The 19,864-nt window shown below is 33.2% G+C and overlaps 2 protein-coding genes across 2 annotated transcripts; one reads left to right on the forward strand and one right to left on the reverse strand.

Annotated features, from left to right (window-relative positions):
- The first annotated feature begins 9,161 nt into the window (after window positions 1-9,161).
- Window positions 9,162-11,666, forward strand: LOC133697960 (probable indole-3-pyruvate monooxygenase YUCCA3). Its single transcript, XM_062120803.1, has 3 exons — window positions 9,162-10,147; window positions 10,258-10,629; window positions 11,164-11,666. The coding sequence occupies exons 1-3, from the start codon at window positions 9,449-9,451 to the stop codon at window positions 11,389-11,391; spliced, it is 1,299 nt and encodes a 432-aa protein (XP_061976787.1). The 5' UTR covers window positions 9,162-9,448; the 3' UTR covers window positions 11,392-11,666.
- Window positions 11,667-13,609: 1,943 nt separating this feature from the next.
- LOC133697961 (7-hydroxymethyl chlorophyll a reductase, chloroplastic) lies at window positions 13,610-19,298 on the reverse strand. Its single transcript, XM_062120804.1, has 17 exons — window positions 18,954-19,298; window positions 18,759-18,870; window positions 18,539-18,623; window positions 18,411-18,452; window positions 18,190-18,268; window positions 17,222-17,273; window positions 17,062-17,124; window positions 16,497-16,594; window positions 16,008-16,043; window positions 15,863-15,924; window positions 15,347-15,374; window positions 15,034-15,113; window positions 14,876-14,945; window positions 14,727-14,784; window positions 14,173-14,237; window positions 13,998-14,092; window positions 13,610-13,911 (listed from the first exon to the last, which is right to left on the reverse strand). Exons 1-17 carry the CDS (start codon window positions 19,209-19,211, stop codon window positions 13,821-13,823), a joined length of 1,374 nt encoding a protein of 457 aa, XP_061976788.1. The 5' UTR covers window positions 19,212-19,298; the 3' UTR covers window positions 13,610-13,820.
- Window positions 19,299-19,864: the final 566 nt, after the last annotated feature.

The following is a 19,864-nucleotide window of genomic DNA, read 5'->3' on the forward strand; positions in this document are numbered from 1 at the left end:
GGATACAAATTAAGGAATATAATAGATCCTCTAAAGCTATAATCTTATGGCCGGTCCCTTTCCTAATCATTGTTTAAGCTAAACGATATCGGTTTTTCCTTGCCGAATCTTATTAACCCGATCTTGGACGCACATTTTCGGTCCTCAATTCTGTCGACGATCGAAACGGACAAGGACCTACAATGAAACGTTTTCCATGCTCTCAAGGGAGTGGGAAATTCAGAGGGAAAGGAGTGGGAATCATTAGCTAAGTATTCATTTGGGTAAGAAAATTGTTAAAGATGAAGCGTTTATGGTGTTTTGGAAAAACAAAAAAGTGTAAATAAATGATAATAGCGGAACCAAAATTAGTGTCATAGTCAATATTACATCATTGGCCATATAAACACATGTTTATCTATCCTCTCATGTCCTTTAACCCAAAAGTTTAAATTAAGGAGTAATTATGAGATAATCTACGACATGTCTTTTTTCATATCTTTTTTATGTAGGATAGTTACCACTTTTATGTATACTCAACGACACATAAGTAACGAATACAATATGAGAGATAATCGAAACAACTATACTGGAGTTTGATATTAATGTTATTGACACATTGTCAGTTTGATAAGGTAAAATCTTAGTTTTGGTGTTCAACATACATGTTCTAGATTCAACTTTCGTATAATTAGATTGAATCTTTCTCGTTTTAGGCATTATTAGGCAGATCATTTATATCTAATAATCTAATGTATCCATGAAAAACAATACTTCAACATCTTGTAAAAATAATGACTATAACCAAGTGAGCTCTGAAGGGTGTAGTTCAACTGATTAAATTCTGAGTTTGCTTTTTAGAAATTACTAGTTTAAGTCTTACAAATTTCAGGATCACTGAAGGTTTAAATGATCGTTAATTTTAAGATCTGTAAGATTAGTTAAGGTATATGCAACCTGACCCGGATACCCATATTATTTGAGGCTTAAATGGTCGTTAACTTTAGAATTCATGGGATTAGTCGAGGTATATACAAGCTGACCCGAATACACATATTAATAATAATAATAATAAAACTATAATCAAGTGATGTTGTTAGTGATACAAATTTGCATGCGTGAGTATGCTTAATTGTGCCTTGTTTTTTTTTAGATATCTAAGGATGATGAAGAACAGATATCCCAACAGTTCATACATGTTCTAACTTATGATCGATGATCAGTCATAATCCCTATTAAAGGACCCTACAGCGCATATTTAATGGAAATGGATAGGTACTCAAGGATGGGTCTTGTTGCAGTATCCTCAGCTCATCTTTCTTATTATTATCGCGATGATTCGTGTATGATTGGTAGCTCTATTCTTGATCTGATGTTGCTATCAACGAGCTCAAGCAGCACATCATGAATTAATATAGCTAGCCCACCTAGCTTGAGCATACGCTTCTTGATGCTCTATCAAGAAACTGAAAGTGGTCACCATCAGAAATAAAAGATTTGCGACCCCATGTTGATCGCATATTAATTAGCAACAATATCATAGTCACAAGGTAGGCCATTATCCCAATCTGGCTCAAGCAAAGCTTCCGAGGCATTGGAAATTAATTATGGGAACTCGGAAACTGGGAGTGCGTGATCATCACAACATCCACTCTTCTCTATCACACACCCTCAACTCTCGACGACAAAGGATAAATACTTCTTCTACACCGCCCCCCCCCCCCCCCCCCCCCCCCCCCCCCCCCCCCCCCCCCGATGAGGGACACAATAGGTTTCGAGTACACAACGGGGCCTTTTTAATTTCAAATTCTCTCCCCTTCCCTTCTAACACGGCTTCATCTTGAAATCTCTTCATAGAAATCCCACATTGTACGTAATTGTTTGATCACGACTGCTTTCTTTATTGTGATAATTAATTAACTCACAGTAAATAAATGCATGCATTGCACCAAGACCTCCTTCAAATTTTGGTTTAACCTCTTTCATTAATTGGATCACACATTGAATATTACTGTCTTTGTATTTTGATTTGCTTGGATATATATATATATATATATATATATATATATATATATATAATGAGAAAGCTAGATCACGTCCATGTACATAATTTAATAATTTGGTCCCTTTTCTTTTCATTCTAAATCGTCTAGGGGATGGCATAACAGTTTTGGAATGATGATTTCTGTTCATTTCGAAGCTTATAGAGATATGAACCCAAGAATCCCCAAACGCTAACCCTATCTTTGCATGAAAACAGTGAAGATTATAGATGAAATCAAAGTTCCATGCACATGCAGCTGCCTCTTTTTCCCATGAAAACTCCCTGTATCCGGCCACTTGCCAAAATACTATAAGCGATGTTACATTATTGGTTTATGATTCAATGTCATATTCTTCACAAACATTCGAGAAGTTCAGAGAAATTCTTTAGCTGTATGCCATGATACGCACAACTAAGAAACGTGGCTCGGGTGGTCCAAGGGCCACTTGTTTGCGTGCAAGAACAAAGTATGCAAAGCAAGGGTATGTGGTTCCAGATTCCAATGAAAGAATTGAGTCCTCCGAGTGAAATAATCAAGCTCCTCTTACCCACAAAATCAACTAGCTCACGTGGGCACATTGTGCTAATCCTCCTCGTCGACGTCGGCTTTACTTCTTGGACATTGAAGTTGGTCGATATTTATACAGATGGATGTTCTCTTAAATACTAGAAAGGTACTTCGTCCAAACTCAAATCTCTCCTCTCTAAAATCAGGACAAGAGAATAGTTGTCAAGTTTCGCTTTCCAAGAGTTAATCCCCTCTTGCTTTTGCCAATTTTGGAAGTCAACAATAAATTATTTCGATTCATTGTGTAGAACTTACGCGATATCTTGGTCTATCGAACCATTAATTCCTCGTATATTTACTTTCTGATCTTCACTTGATTTCTTGGTCTTTTATTTTTCTTTGGAAAAAACTATGTGTGTGTGTATATATATATATCCGTGAGTTTGTTACACTTATGTTATTTTTGTTAAATATAATGATGTGTAAGTAACTAGACAACTTAATTATGTGCAATTTAATTATTGACTACGTACTGAGCAATTCCTTCGACATAAATTACTACAAAAATTAGACAACTCCTGTGCACAGATCTTTTAGATTAATATGGGTGTTCGGATCAGCTTACATATACCTTGACTAATTTTACAGGCCATTAAGTTAGTGATTATATAAATCTTTAATAATCCTGAAATTTATGAAACTTAAAATAATGATTTTTATGCATAAATCTCGCTATACTATTAAATAGAATGACTTCAATAGCCATGATATTTAAATATAGGAATTAATTAATATCAATTCTTTTCTTTTAAAAATATATATTATTATCTAAAAAAGCTCTTCTTTTTTTTCTTAATTAAGTAACAGTATAATCTTTTTTTTATTATATTATATATCTTGGATATCTGTCTTTAATTAATTTCCCACCCGCTGTTGATTATAATTACTATATATGTCAAATCTTGGAAATGCGTAGCCGCATCATCGCATGTTTCAAACCCAACCATTAAACTTTCTTGGTACTTGAAGAAGCTTGCATTTTATCCACGCACTAAGCTAATTAACAATTCAAAATAACTGAATCACCATGTATCAAAAATGTAACTTACTCGAACAAGTAGCTTATTTTATCTTTATATTTTAAATATTATTGTAAATAAATACTTACGTTTATAATTATATCTATTATATATTTCATTTTTAAATGACGTGTCGGAAGGAGGATAGATTATTATAAGAATTAAACTTATAGGTCAAGTCCAGTTTAATTGTAACATTTTAATTAATTTAGATGGTATATCACAATTAATTTCAATTAATTTTTACACCCATGTGATATTTTGACAAAAATAAGATATGCAGGAATTATTAGGATTTAAAAATTAATTTCATGTAATGACTAAACATACAAAATAAATTGTTGAATTGTCTTGCATTATTAAGGTATCAGGAGGAGAAACACCTGGTTTTAAAAAAATAAACTTAAGAAGGAAGAAAGATTTGCAACTCGGGCCCACGCTACACCATGAGGCCGGATCATATATTTTATTCTCTCATGAAAAAATGAAGTTTTGGTATTGCTATTGCGTTTTAAAAGATAAATAAAAATTTACGGGTTATAAATCTAATGGGATTAAATAAAATGATTTTATTTTAATCAGAAAAATAAATAAATAACTACAACAAATGAATCAAATAATAATAAAAATGATTGTAATAACCGGAAAAAAAAATTTAGTCTAAAAAATCAAACTAGGATGAAGCAAGAAAATAATTCAATTCTATAAATCATCTCAAAAAAAAATAGTGATAAAAAAGACCATCAACTATGAAGATAAAACAAATTGAAAAACTAGTTTGAAATTCTAAAGTATTATGCATAAAAACTGAGATAAAAATAGAGAAAAAAGTAACATCTTATATGCATCCGTGGAAAGGAGAAGACATCGAGACAAATCAAACTATATTAAGGAAGCATACCATTAACTACCAAAGGCCACAACACGTGCAAGTTGACGGGGCAGAGCGCCTAAGACACTGGCATTTGCTATGCGCACACTAACCAGTTTTTTTTAATATTTTATATTTATTAAAAAAATAAATTGTCCTTACATCAATATGAATATAACAAAAAACATAGTGTGAAAAATGAAATAGCCCATGGATGATAGCTTATCACTTTTGATTTTTAAGAATATTTGCATCATTTAATTGTTTATTTTTTTTAGGGCACTTTAGTAACTTTACTATGATAAAAAAAAAGAAGCAAAACGACTGAGTTATCCCTAGTTAATTGCACAATAACTAATGAATTACTGGAAAAAATTAAATTACTCTCAACACCAAAGCTAATGGGAAGGCCATTGATTTTTTTTAGAATAGCAAAATAATAATTAAACTATAGTGGTGAATAGTAAATTCAGTCTATATGCACATTAAATTTGCCCTTTTTTTAGCCTTTTTTTTTGTTATTTATAAATTTTGAAAACATTAATAACGGCCTATAATAAAAAGATCCATTGGAGATGTAATTAAGAATTAAAAACACATTAGGTATTGCAAGGATTTATCAGAGAATTAATTAATAAAATATTTTAGTCATGGATTAAATTGAAGAATTCTCGTAATATAACTTTGTTTTTCCATTGATAATTAATTATACCTGTATTTATTAAATTTCTTCCAAACATGCATTTAATATATATATAAAGAGAGGCTAGCTAGAACTGGAGATTTTTTTAATAGAAGATGGGATATTATTATTAATGGTAATTTAGCTAGAGCTCATTGGCTGCATTTTGTAGTTAGATGAGCATTATTAATTAATTATGATGAGATTATATTAACCACACATATTCCTAATTAGAGAATTTAATTTTATTACATTTAATGGTTGATTTAAGTGTTGGTAAGATATATATATATATCCATAACGATATATTAATTGTGATAAAATTAAATTAATCCGCAATTAATTAATTCGGCCTTGATTGCATTATTAAAAAATCTACCAAACTTATAATTAGGGTTTCTGATGATTGAACGCATGGTTGGTGAAGTTATAAGGGTGATTGCTTGGAGACCGCTGCTAGTGCTCGCTCGATCATGTGCTCATAATGCAGCCAAAACTCATTAATTTTGTATCGGTTGGCTTCTCCGCAAGAGACATGCCTGGTTGACTTATATAACTTCATTATATATATAAATAACAAAATTTCAGATTTAACATGACCCCGGCTCTCTAATAAAAACAAATATTTAATAACTTATACCCTAACTAACTATTTATTTTACATTTCAAAAAAAAATTAAAAAAATTTAAACTTTTTTACTTCAAATTAATATTTTTAAATTAAGAAGTATTAATACCATACTATTTTAATATTAATATTAATTAGCCGTAAAACCCTATCTTTTACTTTGGTAAGCCAATACACATGGGTATGGACCCCATGAATTATTAAGAGCAAAACAAGCACATTAGTCCACAGTTTCAATGATCAATCTCTGTTTTGTTGTTTTTTAAAGTATATTTTACTTGGAAATATATTAAATATTTATATTTTTTAAAAATTATTTTTGATATCGATGTATTAAAAAAATCTAAAAACAAAAAATATATAAATTTAAAGTAAAAATATTTTTAAAATATAAAAACAAACGGAATTTAAATAAGTAGATTTCTAATAAATAGTTATCCCGTTCAAAGTCTATTTCCACGCATTAAATACAACTGTCCTACTGACAAATTCTGGTGATATAGCAGAGGGTAGATATTGGAATCAAAACGTAGATTTCTGAAATCCACTCTGCTGAATAAGACCTTGTTTTGGAATAGCGAATCCATGAGGAGAGCTGAGGAGCCCTGCGCATCGTACGATTCAAATATATTATATTATATTATATTATATAAAATGAGGATGTGCATTAGAAATGACACCGCACACGCACATTTTCTCACAAAAACACCTTTCACCAATATATATTAAACTAACGGCATATTTGTTTTATTAAAAATAATTTTTTATATTTTTATATATTTATTTAACATTAAAAAAGTTGATAAATAAAAATATTCTACGGTCATATATATATATATATTGGTGAAAAATTTGAGTTGATATCTAAAACAATATTTTTCTTTGATTTTAAGGCTAAACACATGGTTGTGAAAAATTAAAAAATAAAAAGTTATGAAAAATTAAAAATATCTTATTATTTCTTAATTATATAAAATTTAATTTGGTTCTTAATCCTTTAATTGTTGTATATTTTATTTTGAATTTTTTTTTCAATTCTATCTATTTTAATTTGATTTAATTTTATTTTTATACCAACTTTGATTTTTATTCTTTTAATTTTTATTTTTTTCTATTATCTTAATTGAAATTTTTTATTTATTAGATTTTGTACTCATTCCTTTGATTATTATTATATTTAAAATAATTTATGAAATTAGATTTTTTTAATCTTATTTTTTTTAAAAAAATTATGATATTTATTTTTTTAATTATTTTTTATAACGTTATTAAATATTAAAAAATAATTTATCTTTCAGAGATTTATTATTGGTGAAAACTATTTTTCAAAAAGAAGCTACCTTTGCGAGCAAACGGGGCCTGATATTTATAGTGGTATTTTTGTGATTTCATGTAATTTTTAAGGGTAAAAAAGGTTTAGACGATGGTAGCTTATCGACGGTGATCATCAGCTCCCCGGTAATAGGTAAAAGGAGATCAGAGGCCAAGAATGTAAAACCCTGTCCACTGTTCTGTTAGACAGACGTCAACAAATTTAAAGACATAGGACATGAAAAATTTTAGTGTAATAATCCATGGTAGAAAAGGTTTTCTCATTTTTTATTTTAAATTTAAACCATTAAAATTTTACTAATTAAATATAAATCTAGAAGATATGAGTATTTCACTGTGTAGGTGTGCACTATTCTTATTCACACATTATTATGGATGAATTATGTAAAAATTTTAATTTTTTTAATTTGATCTTTAAATTTTTTTTTATGATTTAGTCCTAATCAAAGACCAATTAATTTTGATTTTTTATACAAGGGTGGAATTGAAAGAAGAGAGATCAAAATAAAAAAAGACATCAAACACGGGTGGCATGCCATAAATTTTTTTTAAAAATACATTTTGATCTTCCAACTTAAAAAATAATGCAAACTAAACAATTTTGACACTTCAATATTTTTCAAATTTAATTTTGGTATAAAAATTAATTTTTATTATTTTTTAGTCTTTGGTTGAGAGAAGAGAGAGATATCGCTGAATTTCAACAATAAAAAGAGATATATGTCGCTAACACCGACTTAGATCACCAAAAGAAATGATATTTAGGGCAAATGATTCCATTTGATGAAGGGAGTTCATATTATGTGATTTTTTTTAACATTTAAAGTTCATGAAAAAATGAATATAAGCTCAAGTTGATTTTGGTTGTTGGGATGATTTTTTGGATTTTTTAAGGCCATGGATAAATTTATCATGGTTTTTAAAGTGTTTTATAGGTGTTTTTTTTTGTCAAAATGAGTTGAAAATACATCTTTTGTATGGATGAACTTTATTTTTTAAAATGAAAGAAAATATTTTTAGATTATATTTATAATATATGCAGCCTTACATGATGTTTTTTTCACTTTTTATTTTATTCAATCAATTTAATTTGTATCTCTATTTTTATTATTGTTTGCTTGAATAAACAATTATTTTAATAAACAAATTTAGCAAATATAATTAGGTAAATATTCCGTCTTTCGAGAATATTTTGATCAACACCTGTTTCTCGATTTTTCAAGTTTTATTTTTAGATATTGTTAATGACTTTTTATTTATTTATTAGCACACACGGTTCTTGATTTATTTGATTATATATATTTATAAAAAAATTTATTTGAACTTAAATTTTTTAAATTACCAAAACATGTTGGAAAACTTATATATACAATTTTTTTATATAAAAAATAAAAACATTTAACCCACAATGGTGACATAACTAGTATTTATTCTAATTACCACCGAAAATATGCTTTGAAAATGAAACTGCAGCAACTTGCAGGCGTTTTCTTGTTAGCTCCGGTGAACCTCTCAAATGCTATGTTGCATACCCAATCTCCTGTAGTGTATCCATGTCTGACATTAGACACTTGTATCTTCAGACTTTCAACTTTGGCTCATAGTGAGACTCTCTCACTGAGTGAATGTTTGTTTTCGGGGTAAAAATAGTGTTTTAAAAAATAAAATAAAAATTTTAAATTATTTTAATGTGTTAAAATCAAAAATAAATTTTAAAGAAATAAAAAATATTATCTTAATATATTTCTAAACAATTTTTTTTTAAAAAATAATCCCATTCATAATTCTTTCTTAAACACGAATGAAATCTCACCAGTTGTTGTACTCCATTCAAGCAGCATTAAAGAATGTGTTTTTATTTTGTCTAGTTGTAAAGGGGGAAGGTTCGAATTGAAGATATTTTGAAGAGAGGGGAGACTCTGCTACGCTTTGTGATGAGCACTCATTATGTGTAATTTAAAATACAGAAAAACAAAGTAAAAAACAAAAGAAGCCAAGCCCCCTGAAGCTTATCATTTGGATTTGGGATGGCCTCTGACCCTCCCCTATTTAACCCCTTCCGCCACCTCCTTCTCCCCTACACCCTTCACTTCAAACAAATTACATTTTATTCTCCTCTCGACTCTTCGTCCTATCCATCTTTCCACACAAACTTCGAGCTTGCTAGTTTCTTCATTTGGAAGACAGCATCCCCGTCATTCTTTTCTCCTCTCTCTAATCTTCTATTTCCCACTTTGGAGATTAACTACGTTTTGTTCAAAGACTTGTCCTTTTCTCTTAATCCCTTCTTCCCATTTTAAAGAGCCAACACACACACTCTTCTTAATGAATAACACTTGTCTTAAAATACCAGACATGTTTCAAACTTCTGATCCTAATCATGACTTCTTTGCTCACCGATGTGTATGGGTGAACGGACCTGTCATAGTTGGGGCTGGCCCTTCAGGTCTAGCTGTTGGTGCTGGCCTTAAAAGACAAGGGGTGCCATTCGTTATACTCGAAAGAGCAAACTGCATTGCCTCTCTTTGGCAGAACCGCACCTACGATCGCCTCAAGCTTCACCTCCCTAAGCAATTCTGTCAACTACCGGACTTCCCATTTCCAGAGGAGTTCCCAGAATATCCCACCAAATATCAGTTTATTAGCTATCTTGCATCTTATGCTAAGCATTTCGATATAAATCCACATTTCAATGAGATTGTGCAGTCTGCGAAGTATGATGAGACCTTTGGTTTGTGGCGAGTTAAAACCATTTCAACAAGCAGTTCAGATATTCCTAGTGAAGTCGAATACATTTGCAAATGGCTTGTGGTGGCCACTGGAGAGAATGCAGAGAAAGTTCTGCCAGAGTTTGAAGGCTTGCAGGACTTTGGTGGCCATGTTATGCATGCTTGCGACTACAAATCCGGTGAAAGTTATCATGGAAAGCGTGTGCTTGTTGTTGGCTGTGGCAATTCAGGCATGGAGGTCTCTCTTGATCTATGCAACCATAACGCAAGCCCATCAATGGTTGTTCGCAGCTCGGTGAGTAAGCATGTCTTGTAGAATTTGCTATCCCCATCATTAATAAGCCTTCAGCTTATACAAGTTCAAACTATAATTTGCTCTCAATTAATCACTGTAATGATCTACAGGTTCATGTCTTGCCTAGGAAAGTTCTTGGGAGATCAACATTTGAGTTGGCAGTAACAATGATGAAATGGCTGCCACTTTGGATGGTCGACAAGGTATTATTACTTCTTTCCAGGCTAATCCTCGGAAATGTTGAAAAATATGGTCTGAAAAGGCCATGTTTAGGACCTTTACAGCTCAAGGATACGCAAGGAAAAACCCCAGTATTGGACATTGGTGCACTAGAAAAAATAAGATCTGGTAAGATCAAGGTTGTCCCTGGAATCAAGAGATTCTCTAGTGGCAAAGTGGAGCTTGTTAACAGTGAAATTCTTGAGATCGATTCTGTAATTCTGGCAACTGGGTATCGCAGCAATGTACCTTCATGGCTAAAGGTGAGAAATTGGTTTGCCATTGGTTTTTCTATTTTTAGGATTTTTATTACAGTTATGGAAGTGGGTATTGCTTTAGAATCTATGCCTCTGTTTTTGATTGAGACAGCTTTGTTTCAGAGATTTTGGAACTGTGGTCCGGTTGCTAGTTTTTTCAATGGTTTATGTTTTGTCCTATTCATGGATCAGTAATAATAGTCAATGCTGGGAAGGGTTTTTTCCACTCTTATTCCTCTCTCCACCCATGCATTTATGAGTTAGTGTTGCCTAGTAGTTTTTACCCGGCAGGCATACACAGGAGACATTAATGACTTGGAAATTTCAAAATGAATCAGGGCATGTCAGGTTGCTGCTGCTTCTGATTCTTTTTCTTGGGATCTCTCGGGTCGTTGGATTCTTTTTCATTGACCATTTGTTTGTGGCAACCATTCCTCTCTGGGAAAAATAAGTTTCTGACATTATCTCTGCACAAATTCCACACACTACGGTTTATACAACTGGGCTAATCTAAATATTTGGAATGTTTGTGGTTCTCAGGAGAATGAATTCTTTACCGAAGACGGGATTCCTAAAAATCCATTCCCTAATGGATGGAAAGGCAATGCCGGGCTTTATGCAGTTGGGTTCACAAGGAGGGGTCTATCTGGGGCGTCTCTAGATGCTATGAGCGTAGCACTTGACATTGCCAAAATCTGGAAAGAAGAAACCAAGCAAAAAAAGAAAACTGTGGCAGCTCGTCATAGGAGATGCATTTCACATTTCTGAAGTCACAAGTCTTTTTTTTGTCTCTTCATTTCTTTTGTTCAGGAACTGAGACCGAAAAGAAAAGGAAATGAGATCAGTTTGTGTAGAAAATAATGTAGAGCACAAGAACAATGAACATAGCCGTAGCCCTCTCCTCAAGAAAACCCAAGATTTGAAAATAATTGGGGTTTTTTTTTTGTACAAAGGAAGATGAGGCTTATTGGTATAATAATTTTTTTCCTGGTTCAAAGGAATTTTTTATCACAATTTATTTTAATTTATAATAAATTATCCAAGTCAAATGGTCATAATCAACTGATGGGCCATATCTCATCTCTTGGTCCACCTAGGGACGATCAATAATGTGGGCCCAGGTCCATTACCAAACAGCCTCACAAAATCTCTTCAGAATTAGTTATCCTGACTCCGAACAGGTCTGCATGAGAGAGAGAGTTTTCATGTTGCTTTGCACATGGACAGATAGCCCACAATAGCGAAGGACAAACCATGTAATTGGAAATGGAGGCGTTGTTCTAATCGAAAAGGTGAAGAACAACACGACTTCACAAATCTCAACCAATCCAAACCGTGAAACGTTGCCTTCAATGCCATGTGTTTCCTGCTGGCTTCAATATCCTCTTGGAGGAAGATTCATCCATGTTCAATGCTTCTGATATAAGATGTCAAACACCTTCCGCCGCCGCCCCTCCCCTTTCTGGGGTCAAAATCAGAAATATCTGCGCTTGCCATCGCAAGTTTCGAATTATCTATTCAATGACATGAGAGTCGAGTAGGGGCTTGTGGTTTAGGGATGATTAGAAGCCTAAGTTTCTTACGAACTTGAATGGAGAAATTTATGCATATACTGCCAAATCGGCAAATCTTGCACCACAGCAGCAATACCAGAATCTTGTTGGCTTAATATATTCATACAATTGAGTTGCTGGTTTAGCCAGCATGGCCGCCAGCCATGTGCAAACAAAACTTAGCCTCACCTTTTCAATTCAGGTTTTGCTAGAACAGTTCCCTAAAACATTACAAAGAACTATACCAAAATATTAGAGGACAAAAACAAAATGAAAAGTGAGAGTGAAGACAACCCATGAGTGCCCATGCTTTTGATTCACACGTGCAAAAGCAATACAATGGCCCATTCGAAATCAGCTACCTGTGCTCAACTTTTTTGAAGCTAGAGAAACAAAGATTTGATAGTTTGGAAATTGCACTACTTCTAGACTACAACATTAAAAACTTGAACTGTATTTGTGTCTAATTCCACTAGAATATCTAGGGTGGTTCTCACAGTCCTGTAACCTGTTCTCACAGTCCTGTAACCTCTTACTTAGACATCAAAGTTACCGGGAAAGGAAAACACATGGGGTGGCCACCACCTTATATCCCTTCTTGTTCCACCAATAGCCCATTCCTACTGGTTCTGAATCTTATAGTATATGCCAATGTAATACTACTATCAACAAGTTCTATACAGCAATTATATCCCACGAAAAATTGCAGATCTACAGTCCTGTATGCGTGTGCAACTGTGCATGCATGTATTTCGTGCGAGGGTTTTGAAAGAGTCTGAGACAGGAAGTTACTAACCTATAATCAAAGTAGCATAAAATTTCTCTCATGTCCAGCATGGATAGGCATTTTCTGATGGATTAAAAAATGGGAATGCTTGTATTTACAGAATTATATACTCAATACCTACGCTCTAATATTTAGACATACAATTAAGTGCGTGTACAAAATAAATAAAATATGGCAAGGTCGCATAGCCTAGAATGACCCTAAACCGAGAAAAAAACAGAAGTTGACAAATGGGATCTAGCTTGTGTCTGTAAATTGTTCCAAATCGTTGAACCTAGCTTGCCGACCCTTGCATGCGAGAACTTGCACCTTGGAATATGTATTCCTTTCTTAATCTTTGCCTAATAATTCCAGCTACAAAATTTGTTTTTTTTTTAAGGGGTATGGGTGCGGGGAATTGTTGGATATATGAAACGGGATTTTCATTACTAAGCTAACAAGCCTACAGTCTCTGTCTTTTCAACACCAGGAGTTGTGTTCATTTAGTGCAGTTATGTATTCAGATAATTCAAACTTCATGTTTTATTTTGGTGACATGCACGCCAAGATAGCTAGAGCAACATCAGCCTTGTATCAATTAGCTGATAATAGATTACACAGGAGGTTCCCAATTTTAGCAGCATAAACCATAAAGGACTAGGGTATGTAAACTATCAAAAGAATTAATTTTTTTCAAGGAAAATAGTTAAGGATAAGCTAACAAGCAAGTCAATAGTTATATGGCTTACATGGAAGCACCTGACAGTCACTTGTGAAATTTTAAGCTGCAAGATATACCATGTCATCGCCTAAAAATAACCTTAATACATATACAATACAAGTTCAAAATTTTCACATACATGGAAGCAGCTTCAGCATCACTTGTTCTGTAGCATCAGATCAATCTGACCATTCTTGTTGTATGATTCCACAATTTTCTTCGCGTATGAAGGTGTGTGCCTGTCAGCTCTGCATGTGTTGCAAGTTACAAATATTAAAAGCAATGGCAATGCATTATCAGAAAGTTCATTATTCATTTTACTCAATTACTGTACCTATCTTTTCCCCAAGCACGGTTTGTGTACAAATAGTTTCTGATGGTATGGTAGTCTAGTGAATAACGAGCAAATTCCAGACCCTTTGGACCAACCTGGTTAAAAAGAGGCAAGTCAGAATGAAATATTTTCTCAGTTGCTTTATTACTAATGCATCAGTTAGGGAAATCCTTACCAAGTTTAGTAAAAACGCTATAAAATTTCCAATGAACTTTGGGACAGGTTGAGAAGGACCCTTTCCTGGGGAAAAATGATGAGGATTCAAACAGGTCATCAAATTGCTTTTATTCTTTGATAAATGATAAAGATTTAATTATGAAAGAAAATAATATATATCATCCTAAGCCAAATAAAAGATAAAACAATAAAACATGAAGTTTTATTATGTCTTTCAACTGCAAAGAATTCTAGTACGGTAAGGTATTGGTGTAAATAAATTAAAGGATAATTTCTGATAAGAATATTCAGACTTGCATGAGCACTTGAGCACACATTCCTGAATAGAGTGAAATCTTTTACCACTCATTAAATCCTAGAGATTTTTTCCACAAAACAGTGTGATATGTCCATTAGATCAGATGGCCAACATCGCCACACCATGAATTGTTTTAGAATCCCCATCTAGTGAGCGTCCCACGCAAGGCATTTAAGGAGCTTAAAGCCCATGCTTAGGGTCCCAGACAAAATGGAAAAAGCTTTCATAAAATAAGGAGAAAATGCCACACATACCCAGCTTTGCATTATCATCAGCATTGACAGTCTCCATAACAAATGGTCTCCGGTCACCCTGCAATAATATATTCATATTTGAAAGTCAAGAGTTTCTAGTTTACAGAAGAACTAAAGAAACCTGAATGTGATAGAGCTTAGGGTTTTACACTATTGATTGTTGGGGTAATCTCCAATAGGTTTTTTACCAAACCAATCATTTCTCTTCCTCGTTCATTTCTACAAATGAAAGCATTAAAAAAAGTTGTTATCATTAAAACACTAATAATGTAACTAGTTTCAAGCATACTCCTACATCTGATCTCACCTTACTGTAATATATTGTGGATGTTGTGTCATGCTGACCCCAGGATACTTTGGCACACCCATGTATCCAACCACCAGATCCTGAACTTTGATATATAAAAAAGTATTATGTAAAGTCGAGTCATATTATCCATAAGGAATTGAATATGTTCCCGGTGCTTGTGCAAGTAAATCCTTGTGGTATAATAGTTCCTCAGATTGAAAGCCGAAATAAATGAATGACAGACTGAGGATATTAGATATGTTGGTCACTGTTCAGCTAGAATGTGCAAAACCATAGAAGATGATATGCTGGTGAAAATAATTCATCTCACCGCTAAAGCATTTGTGTAGTCGAAGCAGCTGTAGGAAACCCAAAAAAAACAAGGTAGTTAGAATAATCTAAAACAGAAAAACATGTTTTCTGTCCAACCAAACTTAACCTTCTCCAACTCTAAATGCATTTGACATGATAGACAGGAGTGACCAGGAATTATCAGTTTGAGGGTGAAGTTCTTTCAACATGGTAAAGTCAGCAATGTCTTGTTAAATCAATTTTCGAATGCAATAATACTTCACATTTCAAGCTAGGTGTCTAGAGAGAGAATGTAGCTCATCCTATCAATTTTTTCTCATTGGAGAGAGAGGAAAAAATGGACAATAAATAAAGGCAATAATTGCCATCTAAAACTGGGCATACGTTTCCATCAACCTATGTATATAATTACAATCCCCATGGATAGTTTTTTATTTTTTTTAAAAAAAAAACAATGACATGAAATTTTCTAATCTGCTAGTCTGGTCAATATAAGAATGTTCAATGATACTGTATCTTAAGACAAGTGAATTACCTATAGCATGAAGGTGCAATAACATCAACTAACTCGTTTGCTGGCAGACAGAAATAAGGAACCTGCTTTAGTTAAGATTTGAAAGACATGAAACAGCAAGGATTGTTAGACTTGGACCAAGCAGAAAGCAGAGGGGATGTATTACCTCTTCAATACGGCCATCCAAGTGCTTCAAATGGACCTAAGAAAGGATGAGCAAAGGATCAAGCTTTCGACACAATAAGATGAGGTCACTCTTCTCTCCTTCAGAGACAAGGCTAGTTATAAATGTATGTTTGTGTGTGTGTGTGTGTGTGACTATCATACTTTCCTGCATAACAAATCAGTGTTCTTAGAAAATAGATTGCTGAATGCTCTTTTTCCCTCCTTTTCCCCTCTCTTAGCAAGGGAAAATAGATATTATAATAACAAGATGTCCATCCAATAGCAAAAGGCATGTTGATCCAGTTGTCTTATGCAATATAGCATGCTCGTAAATTGTTTACATTAATATCCTACAGATACAAGAAATCTCTTATTTAAGTTTGTGTTCTGTTTTTTCTCATGAAATGCAACATCATGAAGATTAGAGCTCGTATGAAATCCGTTAGAAGAAGACAAAAGTGTTCAAGTCAAATAATTAATCAGCACAAACCTTGTAGTCTTGCATAAACTCATAATGGAGAACAGTTTCTGGTTCATCACTAGCAGCCTTTAGAAACTTATCAAGCCCTTCTCGGGTTCCGTTATCCACTGTTGAATAAGAAGGTTACATACAATATATATTATATGCTGCTAAGTAAATAGCAAATTGAGATTAGCTACAAGTCAACAATTATCCATCGAGTACCAGAAATCTAAAAGTATTTAAATTGCATCATTTTAGACAAATATCAAAGTGATTAAACCCATTGGATAAGATTTTATCTTAAATCAAAAGGAAACGTTAAGGTCTGCTCCAAAACCAACTCTGAGAAATGCAGTTTTAAATCTTGTAATGTACACTCTTTATTGATCAATTAGGTAATTTACAAACAGGATGCTCACAAGTTTTATTTGCAATTGACTAAGCTGTACCAAATATAATTTCATAGACAGTCCAGATATGCGTAACTTTGTTCCTTGAATAGTAGATAACAGGTTTGGACTTAATGGCCAGAAGGTAAAACAATTTTGACACATTAAAATTATAACTAACTGCATATAAAGCTCTTAATTACCACAGTTGGTGCCCAGTACATAAAGCTTGTCCAAATTCAGATGGTGCTCCACAGATCTTAATGCTGCAGTTCAAGAAACCACTCTGCATTACAATAGTACAAGTCACAAAAAAGAAAAGAATTGAAAGTAGAACCTTCCAGCACATGATGTCAGTCATACCTTGCACTTGGCAACCCACGCCACAGAAAAGAAGACGCTTGACACCAGCAGCCTGTTGTATAAGACAAATGATCATTTGTACCGCTAAATTTTTGAAGTATCATAGTATTATAACCAATTAACTAATATAAAAAACCAGTCATTTGTACACAAACAGAGAAAGCATAAATCATGAACCATGTATTTTACGACTTAATGTTTGAAGTATTGGTCAGGATTTTTTACTCTTACCCAACAATATTTTTAATGTGCTCTTCAAGCAACACAAACATTCAAATCACCTGAATAACTAAAGCTACCAGAAAAGAGCTAAGTTGGCCAACTTCTACAAAAGCAAGCCATCATACCATAGGCCCATCACCTCAAAGTGTTATCCATAGGGAATTTTGGCCTTACATAATTATATCAAGTGTCAGCACATTGCACTATGAAGATCGAGGCATGACAAACTCTCCCTATTCGAGCCATGGAGTGCTCCTTAATCCAAGGACAAGAGAACATAATGAAGCCAAATCTAAAATTGGAATCAAAATAACCACACATCTTATATGATAATCAAATTGGCTCCAATACTTCTTGTAATACCAAATAATACCAAATAACCACGAAATGCAAGAGAGAACTCTTTTCAAAATTAAAGCATCTAAAACATAGCGAAAAAATTGCCTCAATACACCACTGATGTTGGCAAGAATTGTTGGAAGACTGGTAGGCATCACATATAGAGCAAGAATTGCCTCATTATGCTACTGAAGTGGTGATTTAAAATGTTCCTGTCAGGATGACCACTTGTATGGTTTCTATCTTTGCCATGCAGTCCCATTTTTTGTTTCACTGCTGTTTCACTGCTCAAGTTTGCTCAAGCTTAACACGTTTAGTATGTTTTTAATTGTAAGAGCTTCATGAATGACAAACAAGACAGATATCAAATGTCGAAAGAACTGCTTATAAGAATAGTTGCTAAGCACCTCAACCAGTGCAAGGGTATTCAGATTAGGGGATAGTGTTGGCTTGACCCCTTTTGCTGCTAGAACTTCATCTGGTGTCCTATTACAGAAAACGAGGTGGGGAGTGGCAGAGTTGCGGAAATCATCAGAAAAATCAAAGAAATAAATCAAATTAAAAAAAAAAAACATCCAACGAAAATCTGAGAAGGTAATGAACCAAGGTAGAAGATGCAGTTACAAACCTGGCTAAAACAGGCCTGGGAGAGAATCTGTCCTCTGGATCACTGACAAAAAATAAATAGCTAAGAAGGTCATGTAACTTGACAATGGAATAAATCAACAATAGAAGTTTCTCTATTTATTCACACACCTCTGTACACATATAACAGCCTCGACCATGCCAGATTTCAGCATCTCAATTGCAATAGAAGTCACTATTCCGGTCCATTGAGCTCCTGCCATCAAAGAAAGTTACAGACAAAACATAGAGAGCATTTATTAAAACTGAGCAGCAATGGACAACCTAAAACTGTGATAAGCAAAACATCATCTGCTATGGAAGTAAATTACATACGCCTGGTAGAATCTACCTTCAACAGGCTTTGTTTTACGAGCATACAAAAGCTCCTCATGGACCCCAAAGTATGTCTCATCAAAAGAATCTGCCTTCCTCCCTCTGCCATGGACTACAGGTTCCAAACCCTGAATGTCAAAAAAAAAACAAGGAAAATGCTTTGGATTGGATAATCAAGGTGCTAAAGAAAAGTAGTAAAGAAGAAACTTACTTCGATTTTGGCCATTCCATCACCTAGAAAAGCACAAGCATTCTTGACATGGGCTATGTAGTAAGTATCACATAAGCCACATCGACTGCAGTGGTCTTTTGCTGGATAAATGCCACCTGGTGGAATGGGTTTGGAACGTTGCCTCCAGTCCTCTCTTGTTACCTTCGCTGAACACTTCTTTGAGGAATTGGAGTTCGAAGAAGAAGATGATAAGGAAATGATTGGTAGTGAGAGCTTGCATGAGATTGAAGTCATCATTATTATTATTATAATGGATAGCACGGCAGCAACACAGAGTGAGGAGGGAAAGAAAGAAAGCAATGGAAGTGGAGCTTTGAACTTTGTCTCTGCACCACATGTTATATACGGAGGATTTAAAAGAGATTAATTAATGGTTACAGTTTTGTTAACTGAGTAACGACACCGTCTCGAAATTATTGCTAATTTAAAATCTAACGATATTTTAGGATCTTTTTGTAAGCAACCACAATTACAAGTTATGTCCCTATTCGTTTGGAATTTCGACTTAGTTTCTTTTTATTTGTCGAAAAGTAATCTTTTTTAAATGAATTTCAGGAAAATAAATTTTTAAAAAATAAATTATTTTATGATGTTTGGTAGTGTAATTAAAAATAAGTTGAAAAATATTTTTCAGTGTTTAGTAATGTCATGGAAAATGAGTTGGAAAATAACTTATTAATGTTTTATTTTTTTTAAGTTTATTAAAATAATAAGGAATAAATCTTATAAATTAAAAAGTTGAATGGGAATGAAATTAAAAAATATATAATTTCATAAATTATCTCAAATAAAATAAATAATAATCAAAATAATAGAGATCAAATCTAAAAAATAAAAAAATTAAAAGATGAAAAAATTAAAATAATAATAATTAACATTTCATAAATTAT

The sequence above is a fragment of the Populus nigra genome, chromosome 6 (genome assembly GCF_951802175.1).
Source record: "Populus nigra chromosome 6, ddPopNigr1.1, whole genome shotgun sequence".
Taxonomy (NCBI): domain Eukaryota; kingdom Viridiplantae; phylum Streptophyta; class Magnoliopsida; order Malpighiales; family Salicaceae; genus Populus; species Populus nigra.